We start from the raw sequence: 19,461 nt of genomic DNA on the forward strand, positions 1-19,461 counted from the left end.
TTTTAATTCATAATTACGTTCTTTATTCATTTAATTTTGATGTTTGTTTTAGCAGCAATCTGTGAAGTGTCCTTCTGTCCAGATTATTCAATTTTGGTTTTCTTCATTTAAATTAACAACACATAACATCTAATATAATGGATTATATATTTTTTTTAAACATATATTTAGTGTTTCTTTTTTATTGATATTTTTTTGCAATCAATTTGTTATGACTTTTTTTTGGTAGACATCTTTTGGTTGAACCTAATAGAGACATCCTTGATTTATTGATTTATTTTTGGATTTGCTGAACATAATTTTTTTGCATTTTCTATATGTAGTTGGTTTTAAATGTATTTAAAGCAGTTCTTCAATGACTTTGTTTATTTGTTTAAATATAATTTTGGCTTAAATGTTTTTTTTTTTCGATGATACATTCGAAATGGTATAATCTAAATTGATGCTGTGCATTCACCATTTAGGTGTAATTTAACTAATTAAATAAATAGAATGCGTTTTGCCCTCTTTGATTTTCTTTTTTAACAATAACTTAATAACGCTTCTATGCTCGTATAATCTTCATTGTTTGATTCCATTTGTTTTTTTTTGGGTAAATATTTCAGTTTTTTTGTTTCTTTACATGCAATGCATTTCACAGTCTAATATTCACACTAATTGTATTTTATTATTTCTTGCTTACATCTGATTATCGTGTTGCGTTGCTGCAGTTGTGTGTCCTCAATCGAATCCATGCATTGAGATTACGATGTGTTGGCGTTCGGGTGTATTTGCTATTACAATTACTGGTTTTATTTGCACTATGTTCACTTTGTATATTAGGTGTTTTTGTTGGATTTTCTCGTGGTCGGGATCATTTGGTTTTCTATAAATTGCCTTATCCATTACGTTGCTTTTTACAATAAAGTGTCATTCCGAAATCAGAATATGAATTGACTAGTAGCAAAGATTGAGTTAGTTGAGTGTTAGCATTTGCTATTTTTTGCTTTAAATTGAGGGTGTATGTGTGTGTATTGAAAGTAGGTACAGTTTGTTTTTGTTGTTTTTCATATATAGTAATAACGAAAACTTTGATTCACCATTTGGCAGTTTATCCTCTTGGTTCATTCAATTAAATTCTGCTTTCGCCGAAACTTCAACAAATCATTTTCCCAAAATGCTTTCTAATCCATTCGTTTGTTTATTATCTTCGTCACATGACATCATTCGTATAATATATAATATATATACTTTGTTTTGGCATAATAAAATATTTGAACTAAAAATCTCTTCAACAATTAAAATATAGAGCATTTTGTCTTCGATAAATTATTCAGTTTCCTTATTTTTTTTTTTTTAACAACAATAAATACATTTGCTTTTATATATTTTTACTTTTGCCCATATTCCAGTAAATGTGATTCATTTGGTTTTTGTTAAGTTCATTTAGGAGTTGCTGTTAGTTTTAAATGCACATAAATGGAAAAGTCAAAAACATAAAACTCTGAACAAAAATAGAAAACGTCACTCTGAATATCTTCTTTCGTTAGGATTATGATATGTTCCTCTAATCGGATATTTATCTTGGTTGTCTGTTTTTTTTTTCTTTCTTTAGAATAATTGAAGTTGCTCTTCTACTTCATGCCATTCGCGTGCATTCTAGTATTATTCTTTGTCTGGCTTACGCAGCTATCTGCTTGGCGTAATTGAAATGAATAGTGAACAATGATATAGTTTTTTTTTTCTTACTTTGAGATTTTTTTTGTACGATCTTTTTTTTCTTCTTTTGAATATTTGACGATAGGGAGATATAGATTTTATGTTCATATTAACAATACGATTGTTGGGGTTGTGTCAATTTACAAATCTTGACCGAGACGGTCGATTTCGTTTAGCATGAATTCGACATCTTTTTCGGTAACAGCGGCCGATGAAATGATGGATCTAAAGAAGTTTGGTCGTCGATCGTCTGGCTGATAGCCGACCATCAATGTACCTGCTTCCATCATACGTGCTTTGATTATTGGACAAATCTGTGAATTGAAAAAAAAAAATGGTATTGTTTGTATAATTTCAACGTTAAGTTCGTCTGCTCATTGAATTCGATCTTCAGAAAGTCGAAATTTGAAAATTAGAAAAACTATGTCAATGGATTTTCTATTCACTGATCAATGTGAAACCACACAATGAATATAGAAAATAGAATTTAGATATAATAGAATAGAAAATTGTGTGATACAAACCTTGCCCAATTCCGTCTCCTTTTCAGTGGTGTGTGGTACGCCACGAAGTCGTTTTGGAATATACCAGAAGCTGACGTTGACTAATTCGGGTTCGAGAATCAAATGGAATTTATCTGGTTGGGATTTGATGAGTTGTACTTGATATAAGGCCAAATCCATAAGTTTATCAATGGTTTTTTCGAAACCTTCGCTGCCTTTGCCTCTCCACTGCAACCATAATTTGAAGATATCGTTGTGGCGACCGCATTGAATCACCTTGTCACCAGTATCGTAGCCGATGTCATACAATTTATCGGTCATGAAAAGGTATTCAGCCGACATTGAGTTGCAGCTAAGCAAGAGACCCTGAGTTACAAATGAAAACAAAATTACAGATTTAATTGTGTTTTTCAGTTGATTTTGCATTTTACTTCTCCCTTTTTCTTCCCACTTTCTCTTTTGATCCAGGCAAAGAATGTGCTTTGATAAATTGATACGATTTCAAGTTCATAAACTGACTAAGCATTTCTTTTTTTTAATCAATCAAACCAGGAACACAATAACAAAAATGTGCGTGTGTTTCTGTGTAGTAGACGAGAAACAAATCAGCGCGTTGCTTCTGCATACAAATTATAAAATTTACTATTGTTCATTCTTTTAGGCTGTTTTTTCTCCCCATCTCTCTCTCTCTTTCTCTCTATGTTTTTTTTTTGGGTTCGTCTGTGCACTTTACACCCTAAGTTTCAAAGTTTCCAACAAGTTGGTTCTGGGAGTTTGTATCAGGCCTGGCTGTCGTAAATGTCAAATGTGTAATATCTTGAACGAAAGTATTTCTATGATGCACTATATCTTTCTCCCCTTCGCAACATCGGACGATCCGCTTTTTTTTCTATTTAAGTCCATACGCATACACAACATATTTCAGCCTTCTCACAACTCTCAACTGACATCATTGCAATATGTTTCAAATCGGTCACAGTTGTTCTACCGGAATTTTTTTAATTAAAATATTCGCTGGAATGCCTCGTATGTTTTAATGCACGGGAACGATTTCAATACATTCACTATATATATATATATATATATTGTTAGTAATAAAACAGTTTTCGGTAAATGGAAAGTGTAGCGTTGATAATATTTCAAGCGCGCACATTTGCTCCTGACTATCGGTTAATGTTCATTCAAGTGTTATTGTTGTTTCGTTGTAGTCGTCGTATTTATTCGTTCGTTTGTAAAAGTTCGTCGCTCTTGAATTCTTCAGTGAGAATGGCACTCATAAATCTCTGTATCATATGGAAAAGGGGAATTCTCCGACGAAATATCAAACGGATGACGCGTCGCAAATTTTACATCGAAAAAATTTAATTTTGACGATTCCACTACGCTAGCGTTCGGTGAAGACCATGAAGACTTTAAAATTTGTGTGCATGCAATTCCCGTTTGTATACACATTTAAAAAATTTAAAGTATGTGGTCGTATTAATTACGAACATCGCCCGTTCGAGACATATACGTTAATTCGAGCGCAATGTTAATCGTTAATCGATAAACACTGCACCGTTCGGAAACATTTAAATTCGATTAAAAGCTCTAGCGGATTACAACATTGAATGGAAAGTGCGAATGCTTGTTTGGCCGTGGGAAAATGCCACGATCAAAACATATGATGAAATGTCAATTGCGGAGGCATTTGGAATAAAATTGAGAGCACCAATGGGTTTTTTTTTTTGTACATGAGATGTGTGACGCGTTTAATTCGCTCCTCCGGTGAACTCACTTGTTCGCGACACAAATTTTCAAACAATGTTAAGTGTTTTGTGCTTAAGTGCTAGCGATTATTGCGTCAATGAGGTACTTACGTCTTCCTTAAAATGTATGGTTGAGTTTTGCAACAATGTGCCCATCAACTTATGCGGATTCCAGGTAACCGACTGTGCACTGTAAGAGAAAAAAAAAACCAAAGAAAAAAAAATACGTGCAACCCACACATGAATAAATGATGCAACAAATGAAGAATAAATGAGCGAAATGAGGAAAAAAAATTAGCGTACCGCTCATAATAGCCACTTTTATTGCAGTAATTATCCTAATAAATTAGGCAAATTTTTAATTAAACACATCAACTACAATCCAAAATGATTCCGATTGATGGTTACACCACAGTCAACAGTTTAATCGATTTGACGGTTGAGCAGAAGATAAACGTGCATATAACACTAAATGTTTGGTTGGTTAAATTGTAAATAGTCCCTTTGGAACAATTTAATATTGTTTAACATTGGCCCGCTCGCATTCATTCCAACTCTATGTTGCGCTGTGAAGAGATGAACGAGCTGCCGATGACGGTGAGTATATTTACCCTTATCATATTTACTCAGCGACACTTTTTGGATTTGAAAAAGGAAAATATTTACGTGTCTAACGCATCAACGAAAACAGTAGGGCGCTACAACTCCCAACAAGTCAAAGCGAATCGAATGATTGCAAGTACTACCTACTAACAATGTCGTACCGACGACGCTGGCGACGACTATGATGAGAGCAACGTTGGTTTCGCCCGATGATGGTGTAAGTGTTTTTGCACTTATGAACGGCCAAAATAGCAGCTCTTATTCACCCAAAACAAAGACTGAAATAAGATGAGGGATGTTTGCGCTCCCTTTTCTGTTTATTTTATATTAATTTTTTATTAGATGCAATCACTGCCTTTTACTGCAGTCAGAAAGAGTCTTTTGTTCGTTGCCTGCAAATCGGCTTCGCCGGTACAATGGAACAGATCTGAGCAGAACAAGCGAATGAAAAATGGTACAAGATGAAACAGAGAGACCAGAAGACAATCACGAGTACGAACGATACCGAATGAGATTGCGCAGAGCCGACAATATTGAAAGTACAAAGGAAAATGTCGATAAAATTGTGCATTCATCAGGTTTAAATGAATATTCAACAGACATGAAAATTTGTGTGCAACAATTTTGTAGCGCTCTTAGTCTCTAATTCCAGCACCAGCTTGACTTATGTGCTGACTGCCTGTACAACTCAGGAGTTTGAACTTCGAATGTTTTGTGAAATTATTGCAATATGAATAGAAAAAAAGTTATTATAAATAAAATGATTTTTTTTTTATATATATCATTCACCTGCTCCCATGGCCTGTCTACAAGAGACGAACAGGAACTCTTTCAACATTTATTTGGAGTGTTTTTGTGTTGTTTTGCACTTTTGCTTCAGCCTCAATTGTGTCATTGTCATGGAACAAAAGCATTTGAATCAGAGCTCCTACAAAGCGCGAGCAGAGAAATGGTTCTTTGTCTTCCTCACAAGAAAATCAAAGCTACAAAATGTAACGTTGAATGCGAAAATTGTAACAAACAATCATAATCAACGCAAACAATTCCGAACAAGAGATAGTGTACAATTGAATGCACAAACCATATGCGTTCAAATGTCGTGCTTTTTTTATGTTCTGAAACGGCGACGGCGACGACGACAACGACAACGACATTTGCCATTGCTATTGAATGAAAGATGAGCAACGAATGGCTCAGTTCATGGTTCAGTTGATGCTTTCTCTCATTCATCGTGTTTTTTCTATTCGCTCTCTTCTTGATCCATTGATGTGACATGCAGTCGCTCGAGTACAGGTGTTGAATAGACTTTCGGAGATTACCGAGTCAATCCTTCGACGTTCTGTTCCAAATTATGCAATGCGGGACAGCAAAATTATAGGGGTTGCAAGCAAACAAGCAATCGACGAAAATTTCCATTTTCATTCAGTCACACACACATACACACAACACACTTTCGGGCACTCACTCGCTCGCACGCACGCACGCACGGACGCATGAATTGGCAAATGGTGAGGTTCGACAACGAGTGGATTGAGAGCGAGTTTATTGAATATAATCCTTTATGTAAACATAAAATGAGATTTAACAGCACAAATAACACACAACGGCAGCAGGAGCCGCAGTGTATGTTTGGTATGTCGTACCTCCCACGCACTTTTTTCTTGGCATGCATGGATTGCTGACGCTATTGTTGACACGATTTGACATATTTGATGCGTGCGGTGCACATGAACTGTATCTTCTTATATCGATTTGTGGCCAATGGCCTCACAGTTATTGGTGGCTAATAAGTGCAGCTCTTTGCATAACAATGTAATACGTATCGTCATTTTCACCGCATCAAGTAAGCATCAATTCGAATACCAGAGCCATGGTGTACTATGTCTAATACTTTAATGGATTACCTTCACCACAAGAGAGAACATCATGCATCGTGTAGCAAGAAGTTTACTTGAATTTGAAAGTGGATTTTGATTACATGCAAATCCCGTTTCGTAAGGAATGTTCCTCTATTGTATTGCCCGTATTAATGGCATTCGAGCCTCGATTAAGTGGTTTTTAACACTGCAGCTATTCGAAAACCCCAAATCCGTGGTTTTATTATTTTTATCAATCAACTGATGAATTGAGAATTAGCCAAATGGATGGATTTTAGCAGCAACGCTCAAATGAAAACTGTTAATAGATTGTTTTCGCGCTCTCTCACCCTATTTCTCTATTTCAGAATGTGCGTCGTTGTTGACGTTGATGTTTTTGTTTTTGTTTCTTGGTTCAAATGCAATTTGAATGGCAACCAAATAGAAAAAAAAACCTCATCCATCGAATTTTTCGACAAAAATGTCGAAGGCTGCACGCAAAACAGTTGCAAATGATGTGCCATGGAAAGTGAATGAAAGCGAAATGTGATTTACGATTTTGTGTCAAAAGCATCCGCCGCATGTCCCATTTCGAAATCATCCAGAAATAATTATTTGCAGAAGGCGAGCAGGATTTTATTGCCGTTCGCTGTTGATTCGTCGCAGTGACACAATACATACATACACGAGGCATATGCTGCATCATGCTCGAACTATTTCGAACACACCGAACGGAGCGGTTTCCCGTTCATCGTTGTTTTGGATTTTTAGTTAATTAGGGTGACTGCGTTCGAGCTACTTCTTAAAATGAATGTCATGTCTTGTTCCATGAATTTTCTCATGCGTATAATCATCGCTAAATTATCACTTAGATTCAATTTTAATTAAATTGTGCTTACCGTTCAATTCCAGTCAATCTGGGATGTCGGTACTTTTGTGAGAACAGCAAACCGCCACCCCAAGCAGCCTGTGTAAAACGGAAATGAATGATGAGTTTTGCATGTTTGTCCTTGACCTAAATGTTTTCTTCTGCCAAACAGGCAAGAGAAATTTGTTTCATTTTTCTTACTCACATCAATATGAAGCCAAAGACCATGCTTATCGCAAATATCAGCGATTTCGTTAATTGGATCGAAAGCACCCAACACAGTTGTACCAGCCGTGGCGGTCACAAAGAATGGAATGTGACCAAGTGACTTGTGCTTGGAAATTTCGCGTTCCAATTCGCTGGCAATCATGCGACCAGTCTCATCTGATGGGATCATGATGCAGTTATCGGTGCCCAAACCACTGACAGCAGCGCATGATTTAACCGAATAATGACTTTGATCCGATGTGAACATCACCAATTCACCAGGTAAACTCTTTGAACCATGCTCCTTGTAGTTTGGGAACATTTTATGACGTGCAGCCAAGAATGCATACAAATTCGATATTGAACCGCCTGTTTTGATTGGAAACAACAATTTTCAATGACATTTACAACAACGTGAACATTCGAAAATGGGAAATATAACCGTAGCTAAATTTTTACTTGAATATATTGCTCCATACCTGGTGCCAAAATCGAATCACCGCAATTCCAACCGATGATCTCACGCATCTTCGCGAACACAACCTTCTCCATCAAAATGAACACGGGTGCAATTTCATAAGTGAACATATTGGTGTTTGCAGTGGCTGTCAACCATTCGCCAGCCATTGAAATCACATCTAATCCACACGACAGCTGATTGAAGAAATGTGGATGCCCTGAAATGAAAACACACACAATTTCATTTGTAAAATCGTTGACAGCGAGACAAAGAAAATTCATTGAATTATGTTGATGACAAATTATGTATTAATCCAGTAAAAAAGAGAGAAAGAGAGAGAAAGAGACAGAAATAATCGATTGAATTAACGTTATTATATTAATTTTAATAGAAAATTTTTGAGATCCCATAAAGACTGGCTGTCGGTTTGGCGAGACGATTCATTTCATTCAATTATTTGCGGCAAACATACCATTGGCAAAATGAGATGATGTGTTGTCTTTTGTCGCTCTCGCTGCTCATTTGATTGGTATTTAAACATTAGCTTGCATCAGTTTTATATATGGAAATCTTTGATAATGTAATGTGTCTAACAAAATAGAACAAATGCATTAGATTGAGAGGAAATGTCCTGGAATAATCCATAAGATTTACTTATAGCATGGAAGCGTACACCATATTCCAGCAGCAGTAGCACAGACTGTGTGCTGTAATCGAAATTTGTGTGCCGTAAAAGTGGATCGAAATGGTTCACGCTCAGTGCAACGAGCGACCGTCATCCGCATTTCATTTCGAGTAGGTAGAGAACATAATCCGATGTCAGAATTGATGTCTCTATACGTAAATCTAGTGAAATGCAAGCCACCGAATAATGTTGCAATCATTATATTCTTATCCATTTGCCGACTTATTTTCTTTGCTGCCTTCGTTTTGTTTACGCACTTTTCACTCCATCGTCTACACATTTTGATTCATTTAATCATGACTAGGCTGAGCAGTGAGCACTGCATTTCCCATTGAGTGCTGAATAATTGGCTGACATTCTCATGAACAGAAACATTTCCCGAAACGGCTCAATTGATTTTACTCATCAAGACCGAACATATAATCAATATTAATTGCGAATAATCGTAAACACATCTACCATCGTTAAATTGTTTCACTGACATGAAAATGGAACGTGTCTTAAGCCGCTTTTTGATTATTTTTCTTTCCTTCTAAAATTCAATGTTGAATTCAGTCAACCTGGATGATTCTTTGATTCCAAATGCGACGGAAATTCCTCCTCTTGAAATAATAACAGCCGAAAAATTGGCGTGGTTTTCTTCTCTTTCCTTTCTACGGAAGCCAAATGGGAGTAAAATCATCGGCAAAACACATTTATTGTGAAGGACAATGGCAACCCACTGCATCAATCCGCAGTAAAAATGATGGAAGGTTTAATCAAAATCCGTTGTTATTTTCTAACTGGATGCACTGATCCCTATTTTTGCGTGTGCAGCGTAGTCATTCACTTTGCGCCAACTGTTTGGCATTAATTTGACAGTTTGCCTGCTTTTAATGAAATGTTTTTCAGAGCCAGAGAGCGGGTGAGTGAGGGACAAAAAAAAAAGAGACTCAAATGGGAAGATGAAAACAAAGAAGAAGAAAACGTGGGCTGGGGAGGATTTTGAGTTTTTCGAATTGTTGTTTAGATGTGTTTTTTATATGTGGATAATTTGTTTGTCGAGAATGTACAATTTGTACATTGTATACAAGTGGCACACATCGACCTCATTATTCTTGCCTCGTACTTTGAACGAGAAAAAAAAACATAAAACATGCCCAACATAGAATAGGGAATTTTCATCGCCACACTCAGCCGCATCGATGCTATTTCAATGGAAATGCATTCATGTTTGGAATTTGAAGAATTTTGAAATTAGTTTAAACATTTTTCACAACGCGAAGAATTTGTGTTCCGACAACGAGGAAATGTACATCGACTTGCTATCGTATACGATAACACAACGGCAATTCAACAACAATATTGCATATCGATGTCACTGCTGAAAGCATTGACATGTTACAAATATCTATTCACCTGCTTTTTTCTCATCGTTTTGCTTTCCATCACACAATACTTCCCATCGAAAGGATGTTTTATTGTGACGGAAAGATCTCGAGCTATATTCTTTTCTCGAATAAATCCAATTTTTTTTTTTCATGTCGAACCAAACGAAACATGTGATGCAAAATTCAATTGTTTCTCCCCTACTCTCTCTCTCTCTCTCTCTCTCTCTCTCTCTCTCTCTCGCTCTGACTTGTTCGTCCCCCTTTCGTAGACACGCACTCAAACCGGATGTATTTTCGTGGGCCATTTCTTTGCATTTTTATACTATTGAAAGAAATGTAATTATTTGCAACGTTGAACCGTACACAAAATCTATTGTTGTCGACCTTTTTGATAACTGTGACAAAGCAGAATATTTTTGGCGAGTCAAACTGGAGAGACGTTGTAAAAACGGAGAGAGAGAGAGAGAAAAACGGTGGCCGATTCGAGACAAACCACAACGAATCACACACTCACACACACTTGAAGAAGACAGACGACCATCACAGACATTATCTCACCAACTCAACCGGAAAAATGGTTTGTAAATATTGAGCAAAAAGAAAGGAACAGAAAGCGAGAAGAAAAAACATGAAAAAGTGCGGAAGTGTACACAAAATGCGTATGCATTGTGTTTGGTATGTGTGCTTGTATGCAGTTTTACGTAAATCATCTTAGGCATCTGTTCTTCCGCAAGAAAATTGAATTTTACCATTCGATCTGATGGTTTCGATAAGAAACGAAAGCAATTTCCGAGCCTAGAATCTACCAACCGAATCCTATCTCTTCACCCATTCATAAACAGATCATAACCGTGCGTCAATGTCATCGCCAGCGAAATGTGTGTTTAAAAGTGATAATTTGATATATTTTTGTTTGTTTGAATATACAAATATTTGGTGAATCTGCTTGTGCGGCTGAATAAATTTTAAATGTTGCGATTGTATCATCGTCGTGGCCATGCATTTTGTCGTGTACGCTGTGATTGTGTTTTTTTACGTAAGCGGGTGTAAGTAAAATGGAATATGGTATATCGCAACAGACAATTGCATTAAAATTCAATAAAGAGTTTTTATTTCATATTGCGGTCACGTGACCAAGATTAGATTAAATGCCACTACCCAACAATTTTCATCGTTTGTGATTAGGGTATTTATTTGTATTCGCCGTTTTTATTTCCTCATTCACGTTAAGAATAAACACGTGCTACTCTCACAATACGTTACAATGTGAATGGCACTTTCGGGTAGTCACCCTCGATTTTTGTCGGGTTCGCTTGCATCCATGATTCTGACTTTTGACAATAAAATACAAACACGCACGCACACCCAGGCATCGCTGTGCATCATGATCTCTCTCTTTCTCTCTCTCTCTCTCACTCTGACTCTCTTTTGCAGCAGCATTTGATTGATTATGCTGTTGATGGCGCCTTTTAATAAATGCTAAACAGCGGTATTAAGAGTATAATTTAAATTTGTAGTGCAACTTCCGAAAATCATTTTCACTTTTCATGAAAGAGTGTGACTTTTGATTAAACTCGAAATGTGCGCGCGAGCGATAGAGAAAATGGCTGGGAAATCAATTCAAGCTCGTGTTTTGGTCTTCGGGCCATGGGAAAATTTAATTGATATTCTTTGCAAACATGATTTGTGGTTGATTTCAAATGCAAATTCGATTTCGGCGCGCCAACCATATGGCAATGTTATGGGGCCACACATACACAATCAATTGAATTAATTCAATTTGCGTCACAAAAACCACCGTTTGCAATGCAATGTCATTGGTACGCAATTGAATGCCGACTGATGAAAGTTTTATTCAACGCAAACCGAATCGCAAGCATTGATATTCCATGCACAATGTCTCTTCCGTATGACCAACAAGAATCAGGACAAAAACTTTCTGTTCGAAGAGAAGTCCTATTTTGAGAATAAGTTCAAGTACAAATGCATAGACACACATCGAGAATTATGGGAAATCAAAAGCAAATTAGGGTTGTATTCAGTCAATTGAGTTGTACGACCGATCAATGACATTTGCTTTCCGCATATACACACATTCGGTGTGTACACTCCGGCTACACACGTAATATTACATTGAATGGTTTCTTAACAAATTGCAAAATTCAATATTTAATTTCCGAATAGTAATTGATTCGTTTTATTTTCTACTTACCAGTTCGCACTTGATATTTCATGGTCTTGGCACAGTCTTGGATCAATTGTTGCAAAGGCAATGCCGTTTCAGGTAATTCCAGATCGAGCAACTTCTTCATATCCTCTGGATGATGGAATTCCAAAATACGTTCGTTTCGATCATTTTGCGTTTTCACGTAATCCAACAAAATGTCGATAACTTTCGATAGAAACTCTCTGGTTTCTGCATCGGTCGTTGCTGCTGGAATGATATCTGTAAAATGCAAACACAAACAGGAAAAAAAAAACACATCGAGTCTATCATTTTGATACGAGAGAAAGTCTATAAATAATGATTATTTATAAATAAGGGTAAAAATTGATCCGTTCATAGTGGAGCATCTTCGACCCATTCATTTATCATAGATTAGGTTTGGCTTAACCATAAATTTATTACATAAACACATAAAAAAAAACCAATCGAACATCTTCAATTTACGTAGTTAAAAAAAAAAAACTGTGGAAAAATTCGCACACAGAAAGAAAATACATCGGTGTAAATGTATGTTAAGAGTAAGAAGAGACGAGAGGGAAAAAAACTGGTGAAGTAAAATCAATTTCTCATTTATTTGAAGATTATGTGCGACTACAATGGATTTCGACAGTTGATCAATACATGCTGATTCGTGAATGTGAATATGACTATGCGCAATGCCTCTGGGGAATGTTCTGTATTCTCCTTTTATTTGGTTGGTTGGCTTGGTTTGTTTCACTTTTCTTCTCACATCGACAAACATTGAAGATGTTGTAGGATAACGTGATTCCCAAGTTATTGATTTACACATCGAAAAATGATTATGATGGTGGCAATAGCCTCAACCAACCTCCGTATACCATCACGGACCCATATAAAGTGGATGGCTTAACAAAGTAAATTTCTTTTTAATGTGCGCTTCGATGATACTTTATCCTTCTTAAAGAAGAAATCATGCGATAAAAAAAAAATCATGGAACACGGACGTAAAGTGCTGCAAGCAAAGTTAAGAGTGTTGATGTGACACTACTTTGAACTGTATGATATGATATGCTAACGTCGTTCCTCGTCATCACATGACATATTGCTGAAATCGCAGCCATTTGCAATATTCTCTTTTAATCTATAAAAATTTATGTGTTGTAAACAAAAACAAAAATCTCCATCTTGAACAGATGAGGTTTCGTTGGACTTCTCAAGAGAACAAACACATCGTCACAAGTGGTGGTTTTGATCGTATAAATAATGGTTTTGTTTTAAAAGAGTGTTTTTTTTTTCTTTTCAAATTGAAACCAAATTCAAGATGTTGAAACAGAGCATAAAGTGCGTTTTAATTTAATGAAAATGGGAAATAGATGACGTTTTAATGTAACAAGATGCCCGAAATTTCAACGTGCTAATAAATGTTGGGTGATGTTAAAAGACCCACTAAATCCCCAATTAGCAGTAATTGTGAATAAAATAACACTCTGTATGGCGTTTCCGAAGCGAAAAAATATGGTCTAATTCTCCCCTCTTTGCTCCGATATGAGCCAAACACTTGGGCACAGCATGCGAGAAGCGCTCTTTATCTTGAGTATAGTAATTCCACCCAGAGATACACCATATTCAATAGAGGCACTTTTCATTTTATCCACATTGATTGATAAGTGCGGTAAACTATTTTGCCTTTTGCAATGGGCAACAAATAAAAGGTTTTTAATACAAAAACAAACGAAAGAATGAAGCAAGTATGTTTTTGATACACACTTACAATTCTCTTATCCGAAAATCGGATATTGTTCCGTATTTGCGGAGTTTTCAGGCAAAATCATCCAAAATCACAAAATGTAATCAATTTCAATGGAATTTCATGTAAATATTCCATCTTCGTTGTTTTCGTCATCGTCGTCGCTCCACCAAGCGATTGTTCCTGATTATTTTCGTCAACGATTATGCAGGGTGCATATGTGGTGTTACACATACAATATGCCCCACATAAACGAATGGGAAAAACCATCATGTGCGTTCGCACAATACAAGCGACGGCTAATCTATTATTCGAGCGAAGAATGTGCATTTAAATTTTGAAAATGCTCGAGCTGTGTTACGCTGTTGACTTTCCAGTTGCTATTTTATTCAAGCCCATTTGATTTATCGGTAATGTTTTTCATGAAATTTCATTAAGGCTACCACAGTTTAAAGACAATAGATGCTTGTTTTTTGTGTTTTCCATTTTCCCCATTATTTCTGTAATAAAAGGCGATTTAGATAATGACTAATGAAAATTTCCCCAAACACAAAACCAACAACAATATTTCCAAACAATTTGCAACAAAAAATCGAATGCAAACAATGAAATTCCATCAAGGGTTTTTTATATGTGTGTGTATGTGTATTTAAAATTGATTAAAGTGATCCATACAAAAAAATTATTCTCTCCGTTGATTCGCAGCAACGAGTAAGAGCGAAAAAACACGGGTATTTATTTTTGTATGAACGAAGGGAAATGGGTGACATAAAGATGCACATTATAGCGCCCACTCGTTGCGCTATCAACATGTTACACATTTTATCGCATTACATTTCCTGCACGCGTTTACCCACTCAATCTCAGCCGAATGTCAGAAGAGCAATTCAGCTGCGGGCGCTTCAAACGGTAGCAAATTACGAGGGTTGTGCACTTCATTTTTTTCTGTTCGTAGTACGAGAGAGTGTGTGCGCTTGTGTGTGTGTGTGTGTGTGTGTGTGTGTGTGTGTGTGTGCGGACGCATTTTTGCTTTGGCATTTTGCAGTGGCTAAAGTGAAGAATGTTCGAAACACACACACACACCATTCTCGAGAACCGACGAAAAAAGTTTGCATTTCAATCGAATATGGTAAAGTGAAATTCAGATTCAACTGTTGACTGAGATAGCATCTCGCCAGTTCTGTAAGTGTCATCTATCGTTTTTCTTTGCCATCATTTATCTATAGTATCGTCTGTTTTCCTTTTTTTTATTCTCGATCCAGCTCTCAATATCTTGCAATATAATAAAGTACACATATTAATGGCACTTGTTGGTAAAATATGTTTGGTTGGTGTCACAAACATATTTCATTACCGCTTACACAGCTTAAACGCTCGGATGTGCTCGTTTCAAATGCACGAGACACACAGTCATACATACACACTAAGCGTTAAATGCACACGTACTCGCGCCACCACATCATATGCACCCCAGCATAAAAATAGCAACAATTCGAATGTGCAGAAATCGCTACTACACAGCACCGCATCGCGTAAGCGTGTCCGTCTGCCTCATTCTACATTGTTATTTGCTTTGATTTATGACTGAAAACGGTATTTTCGCTTCTTTTTTTCCGTTTGTCTACACGCTACATTGTGTTATGATGTTGTATTAAATATTTGCACAGATTTCGACCGAATGCCAACCGAGATAAATGGCTAAGCATTTTGTACAAGATCCTGTCATCCGTCCTCATAGACGTTTCTTATTGAAACTAATGGCTGGTGTAATTATTTGTCGTAAAACCAGAACCCAGCTTGTATATCAATTAAAACGACAAATCATCGGATCACGACAAGTGAACCAGTTTTATATAACTTAAAACATAGCTTAACATTTAAGCTAAAGCTCTAACATTTTGTTGAGACCATCTTACCGAAATTCTTGTCATTTGTCAAATCTAATTGACGCCTGACATGAACAATTCACTCCAACTTCGTTTTCAGTTTTGGAATGAAATGATTCGAGCTGAATTTTATCAGCGATCATAATCAAAAACACATTCATTACCTGATGATGTTAGCTTTCCAGTCTTTTCAGACAGTTTATAATTTCCAGGATTGATAGACATTTTTTCTTCTGTAAATAACATTTTTCAATAAAAAAAAAAAATTAATAAACCAGAATAATTTTTGGACGATGAAGAATATTTATTCATGAATAAACAGGCAACAGGGATGGTATGCAACGAATAAACCAGGGAAAAAATAAGTGCAAAAAATAAATAACAAATAAGCAACAGATTCAATCGAAAGATGCTTATTACTGATGATTTATTGCTGAATCTAAAATTCAACGCAACTTTATTTTATTCTCATTTTAACCATTTTCTAGTTATTCACTTCATTCAACTATTTTAACTTGAGCGTTTTGTGTTAATTAGCATATCATTAAACTAATCATCATTAAACGTTCATTATATAAAATGGAAGAAACCAATCTAAGAGTGTGAAATGACTGAAATTTCGTTTAAAATCGAATAATCTGCATCGTTTGTCGACTTTTAAGCTTTGTAATTTTGAAAATTGATTCAGGAAGTAGGTGACCTTGAAGTTTATTATGTGCAAAATAAAAAGTCAAAGTCAAAATAGAAATTATTTTTTTCTCTATTTGAATGACATCCGGTTGGTGTATCAAGTTGATGAGATTATTTCGTAAATTTTCCATCGAGTTAATTTCAGTTGGAATCATTTGAGAAAGTATTTCCTATTCGAATTTTCAAGGTCTTCATGGTTTAAGTGTGGGAAAACGTGAATTTTCCGGGAAAAATGAAATTAATTCCGCCTTTGAGGTTGTAATCTAGAGAAATTTTTCGTAGAATTGACCGATAATTGTAAATTGGTGACGACAATTTAATATGTCATTGTTCTGAAAATTGCGTATCGTGGGTGGTTACATAATGGTTGATGACGCAGTTTGTTTTGACTGTACCATTGTGCACAATATAGTACGCGTATAGCGTACATGTGAGAGATTTCGAATCGTGATTTAAACATAGCTACAAAGGATAAATGTGAAATTTAATCAAAATGAACGGAAAAGTGAAATAGAAGTTCTCGATCACATCACAAATTGAAGGGAGTCAATCACACTGATTCTCTGATATGGCACATAGCACACAACCCTTCTACTTGCGATGTTTCCGCATATTCAACTACTCAAGTAACATAAACACATCCTATAATTTATATGACTGATAGTTTTTTTTTTTTTTTTGATTTTTCATTACGGTTTACTTACCAATTAACCTTCTCAGGTCTTCGATGTATTGTCTAATGATTATCACTGTATGTTACAATATTCGTTTAACCACCGTCCCGAAATAAAAGAAAACAAACAATTTGTTGTGTTGAATGCGTATAATTTTGTGTAGTGTTTAAAGGTTTAAGCACTTTCTTGGCCACAAAGGAAAGCAAATTGATCACAATTGACAGAGAGACAATCTTAACGAAAATACAAAGCAAAACCAAGAGAAACCAAAGTTACGTACTTATTTTTGTGGATTAGTTTGGCAAGTATTTAAAAATATATGTATATATTATAATGATATTTAAAATATTTATTTGATTAGGAATGTGTTTTTTCAAAAGTTATTTTATTCGAGAATTTTATTTCAAGTCGTATTTCAATGCGATTTCTTACTTCGTAATAATCACAGGCCCACTAATTGAAATTGGTAAGTTTTCGACTTTTGTTTCACCTTTCTGAATTGAACAGTGTTTTGTGAAAGGTATACTCTCACTTTATTTTTGTTTGGGAAAGGATCCTTTCTCTCTCTCTCTCTCTGTGTATCGCTCCTGAAAATTGTGTGTGTTTCTTGTTTTCTTTTCTTCACGAATCGAGAAAAAATCTTTTCGTTCGTTTTTTGCAGGACGGACGGGAACAAACGGCTAAACTGTCTGACGATCTTCGAAGCTATGGCATTGTTTAAATTCACATGCTCCAAACATATTTCATTTCGAACGAACAAACGGTGTACGGGTATGGTAAGCAGTGCGCCGCTCTGTCGTTTTACATAAGGGCTGCTGCTGGTGCTGTTGCTATTGCAAGCAAAGTCATCCGTATCTGTATGGAAAAAGCTTTGAAAGCCATATTTTCAGGGAACTTGTAATCGCTTACATATAAGCCTGATGACGTCATATAAGTTGCCATATTTTGTAGGCGGAGCCTTTTCATATCCTTTTTTGGCAATGAGAATTTGTCGCGGTAAATAGGTGCTTTGTGGGCGCTACTCATGTGGATACGCTCTAACCTTCTCTATGTATACGTCTCTCCCTCTCTCTCTCTCTCTCTCTCTCTCTCTCTCTCACTCTCTGCTGTCGACTGCATCAATATTCATGTTTTGAGGTTTGCGTGGGTGGACGTAGCGCAGTTATTTTATGCTTCTGTCGCTACTCTACTATGTGCCTGACTTCCATACTTTGATCAGAATTTTCGGCTGAGGTATCAACTGTTTTGAACTATTTCCCCCCCAAACATCAAGAGAAAAAAATTCTTCTTTGCGTTTCGTTGTTGCGGATTTTGGCGCAATAGAAAAAACAGCAAAACAAATATTTTTGAGAGGGAATTTCTAGCGCAGCTGCTAAAATTGTCGATTTAGTAATATTATGTAAACTTTTATTTTTCGATCGATACCAGCAGCATCAGGTTTTTTTTATTCTCATTTTCATTCGTTCCTCTCTTTTATTTGTTTTATTCTATTTATTTTTTCCACGAGGAAAAAAGCGAACAAAAATGTATGAGTTCAGCACACAAACCGTCATCACACCAATGAAAAAAAAACATACTCTTTGATTTCTTTGGCATTTTCCTTTTGAAATCGTTTTTTTTTTCTTCTCTTCTATTTGCTATCTCGAATACCAACACCATGCAGCACTGCACAGCAAATGCCATGGATACTAATTTACCGAATTTATCATCGGAAAATCAGCGCTCACGCACGTATTCCTTCAACAAATGGAAATCAACCATTACGTTTTGGGTTTTATGTTGGCGTTGCCGTTGCCGTTGCTGTTGTTTTTCTTTTTCTTTTTCTTTTACTTGCGCAACTTTTTCACGGAAAATGACATAGAATTTAATTTTATGACAGCATTGTGCGTGATTATCATGAAAACTCATTCGGCAACTTTTGCCAATGCAAAATCTTGAGCTCGATTTTTTTTTATCCTTCACGTTTTTAGCATAATTCGACCATTGTTATTTGCAGCATTCAGTGTGATTCGAATTGGAAAAGTTTCTACCTATTCAGTCGAATCCATGTTACTTTTGGGTTATTGTTTCCTCTTTTCGCATTGCGTGACTCAAAGGCAGGCGTCAAAATACAAAAAGCATACGACGCAAGCATTACACGCCCAAATCAATAAAATCACAACTGTTCGCACCATTTTCAAGTGAATCCAAAAGATTTTGCCTTATACTCGAGCAAGTAAATGATGTTTATACAGCAATTTTATCATATTGATGTCGCCTTATTCTGTGATGTTCACAT

General features: G+C 36.0%; 1 protein-coding gene across 5 annotated transcripts; it reads right to left on the minus strand.

The window, feature by feature from the left end:
• Positions 1-17,965, minus strand: LOC129575779 (glutamate decarboxylase). 5 transcript variants are annotated; one of them, XM_055459824.1, is made up of 10 exons: positions 17,616-17,965; positions 17,214-17,245; positions 15,984-16,052; positions 12,211-12,444; positions 7,963-8,160; positions 7,482-7,852; positions 7,308-7,375; positions 4,061-4,139; positions 2,223-2,567; positions 1-2,012 (listed from the first exon to the last, which is right to left on the minus strand). In XM_055459824.1, the coding sequence occupies exons 3-10, from the start codon at positions 16,042-16,044 to the stop codon at positions 1,839-1,841; spliced, it is 1,530 nt and encodes a 509-aa protein (XP_055315799.1). In that variant the 5' UTR covers positions 16,045-16,052; positions 17,214-17,245; positions 17,616-17,965; the 3' UTR covers positions 1-1,838. The 5 variants fall into 5 exon arrangements, with proteins under 5 accessions (XP_055315799.1, XP_055315795.1, XP_055315796.1 ...); XM_055459820.1 differs by having other exon boundaries at positions 17,214-17,258; XM_055459821.1 differs by having other exon boundaries at positions 17,214-17,258; positions 17,464-17,965.
• Between the last annotated feature and the right edge of the window lie 1,496 nt (positions 17,966-19,461).

This window comes from Sitodiplosis mosellana, unplaced genomic scaffold (assembly GCF_009176505.1).
Source record: "Sitodiplosis mosellana isolate CC-2019 unplaced genomic scaffold, AAFC_SMos_1.0 Smas_scaffold_6167, whole genome shotgun sequence".
In the NCBI taxonomy this organism is placed as follows: Eukaryota; Metazoa; Arthropoda; class Insecta; order Diptera; family Cecidomyiidae; genus Sitodiplosis; species Sitodiplosis mosellana.

Excerpts from the sequence above, each read along its gene's own strand:
- LOC129575779 (XM_055459820.1), bottom strand. Across the intron at positions 12,445-15,983 it reads TGGAAAGCTAACATCATCAG|ATATCATTCCAGCAGCAACG; the intron begins GTAATGAATGTG and ends TGCATTTTACAG. Across the intron at positions 7,376-7,481 it reads GTCTTTGGCTTCATATTGAT|GCTGCTTGGGGTGGCGGTTT; the intron begins GTGAGTAAGAAA and ends CGTTTTACACAG.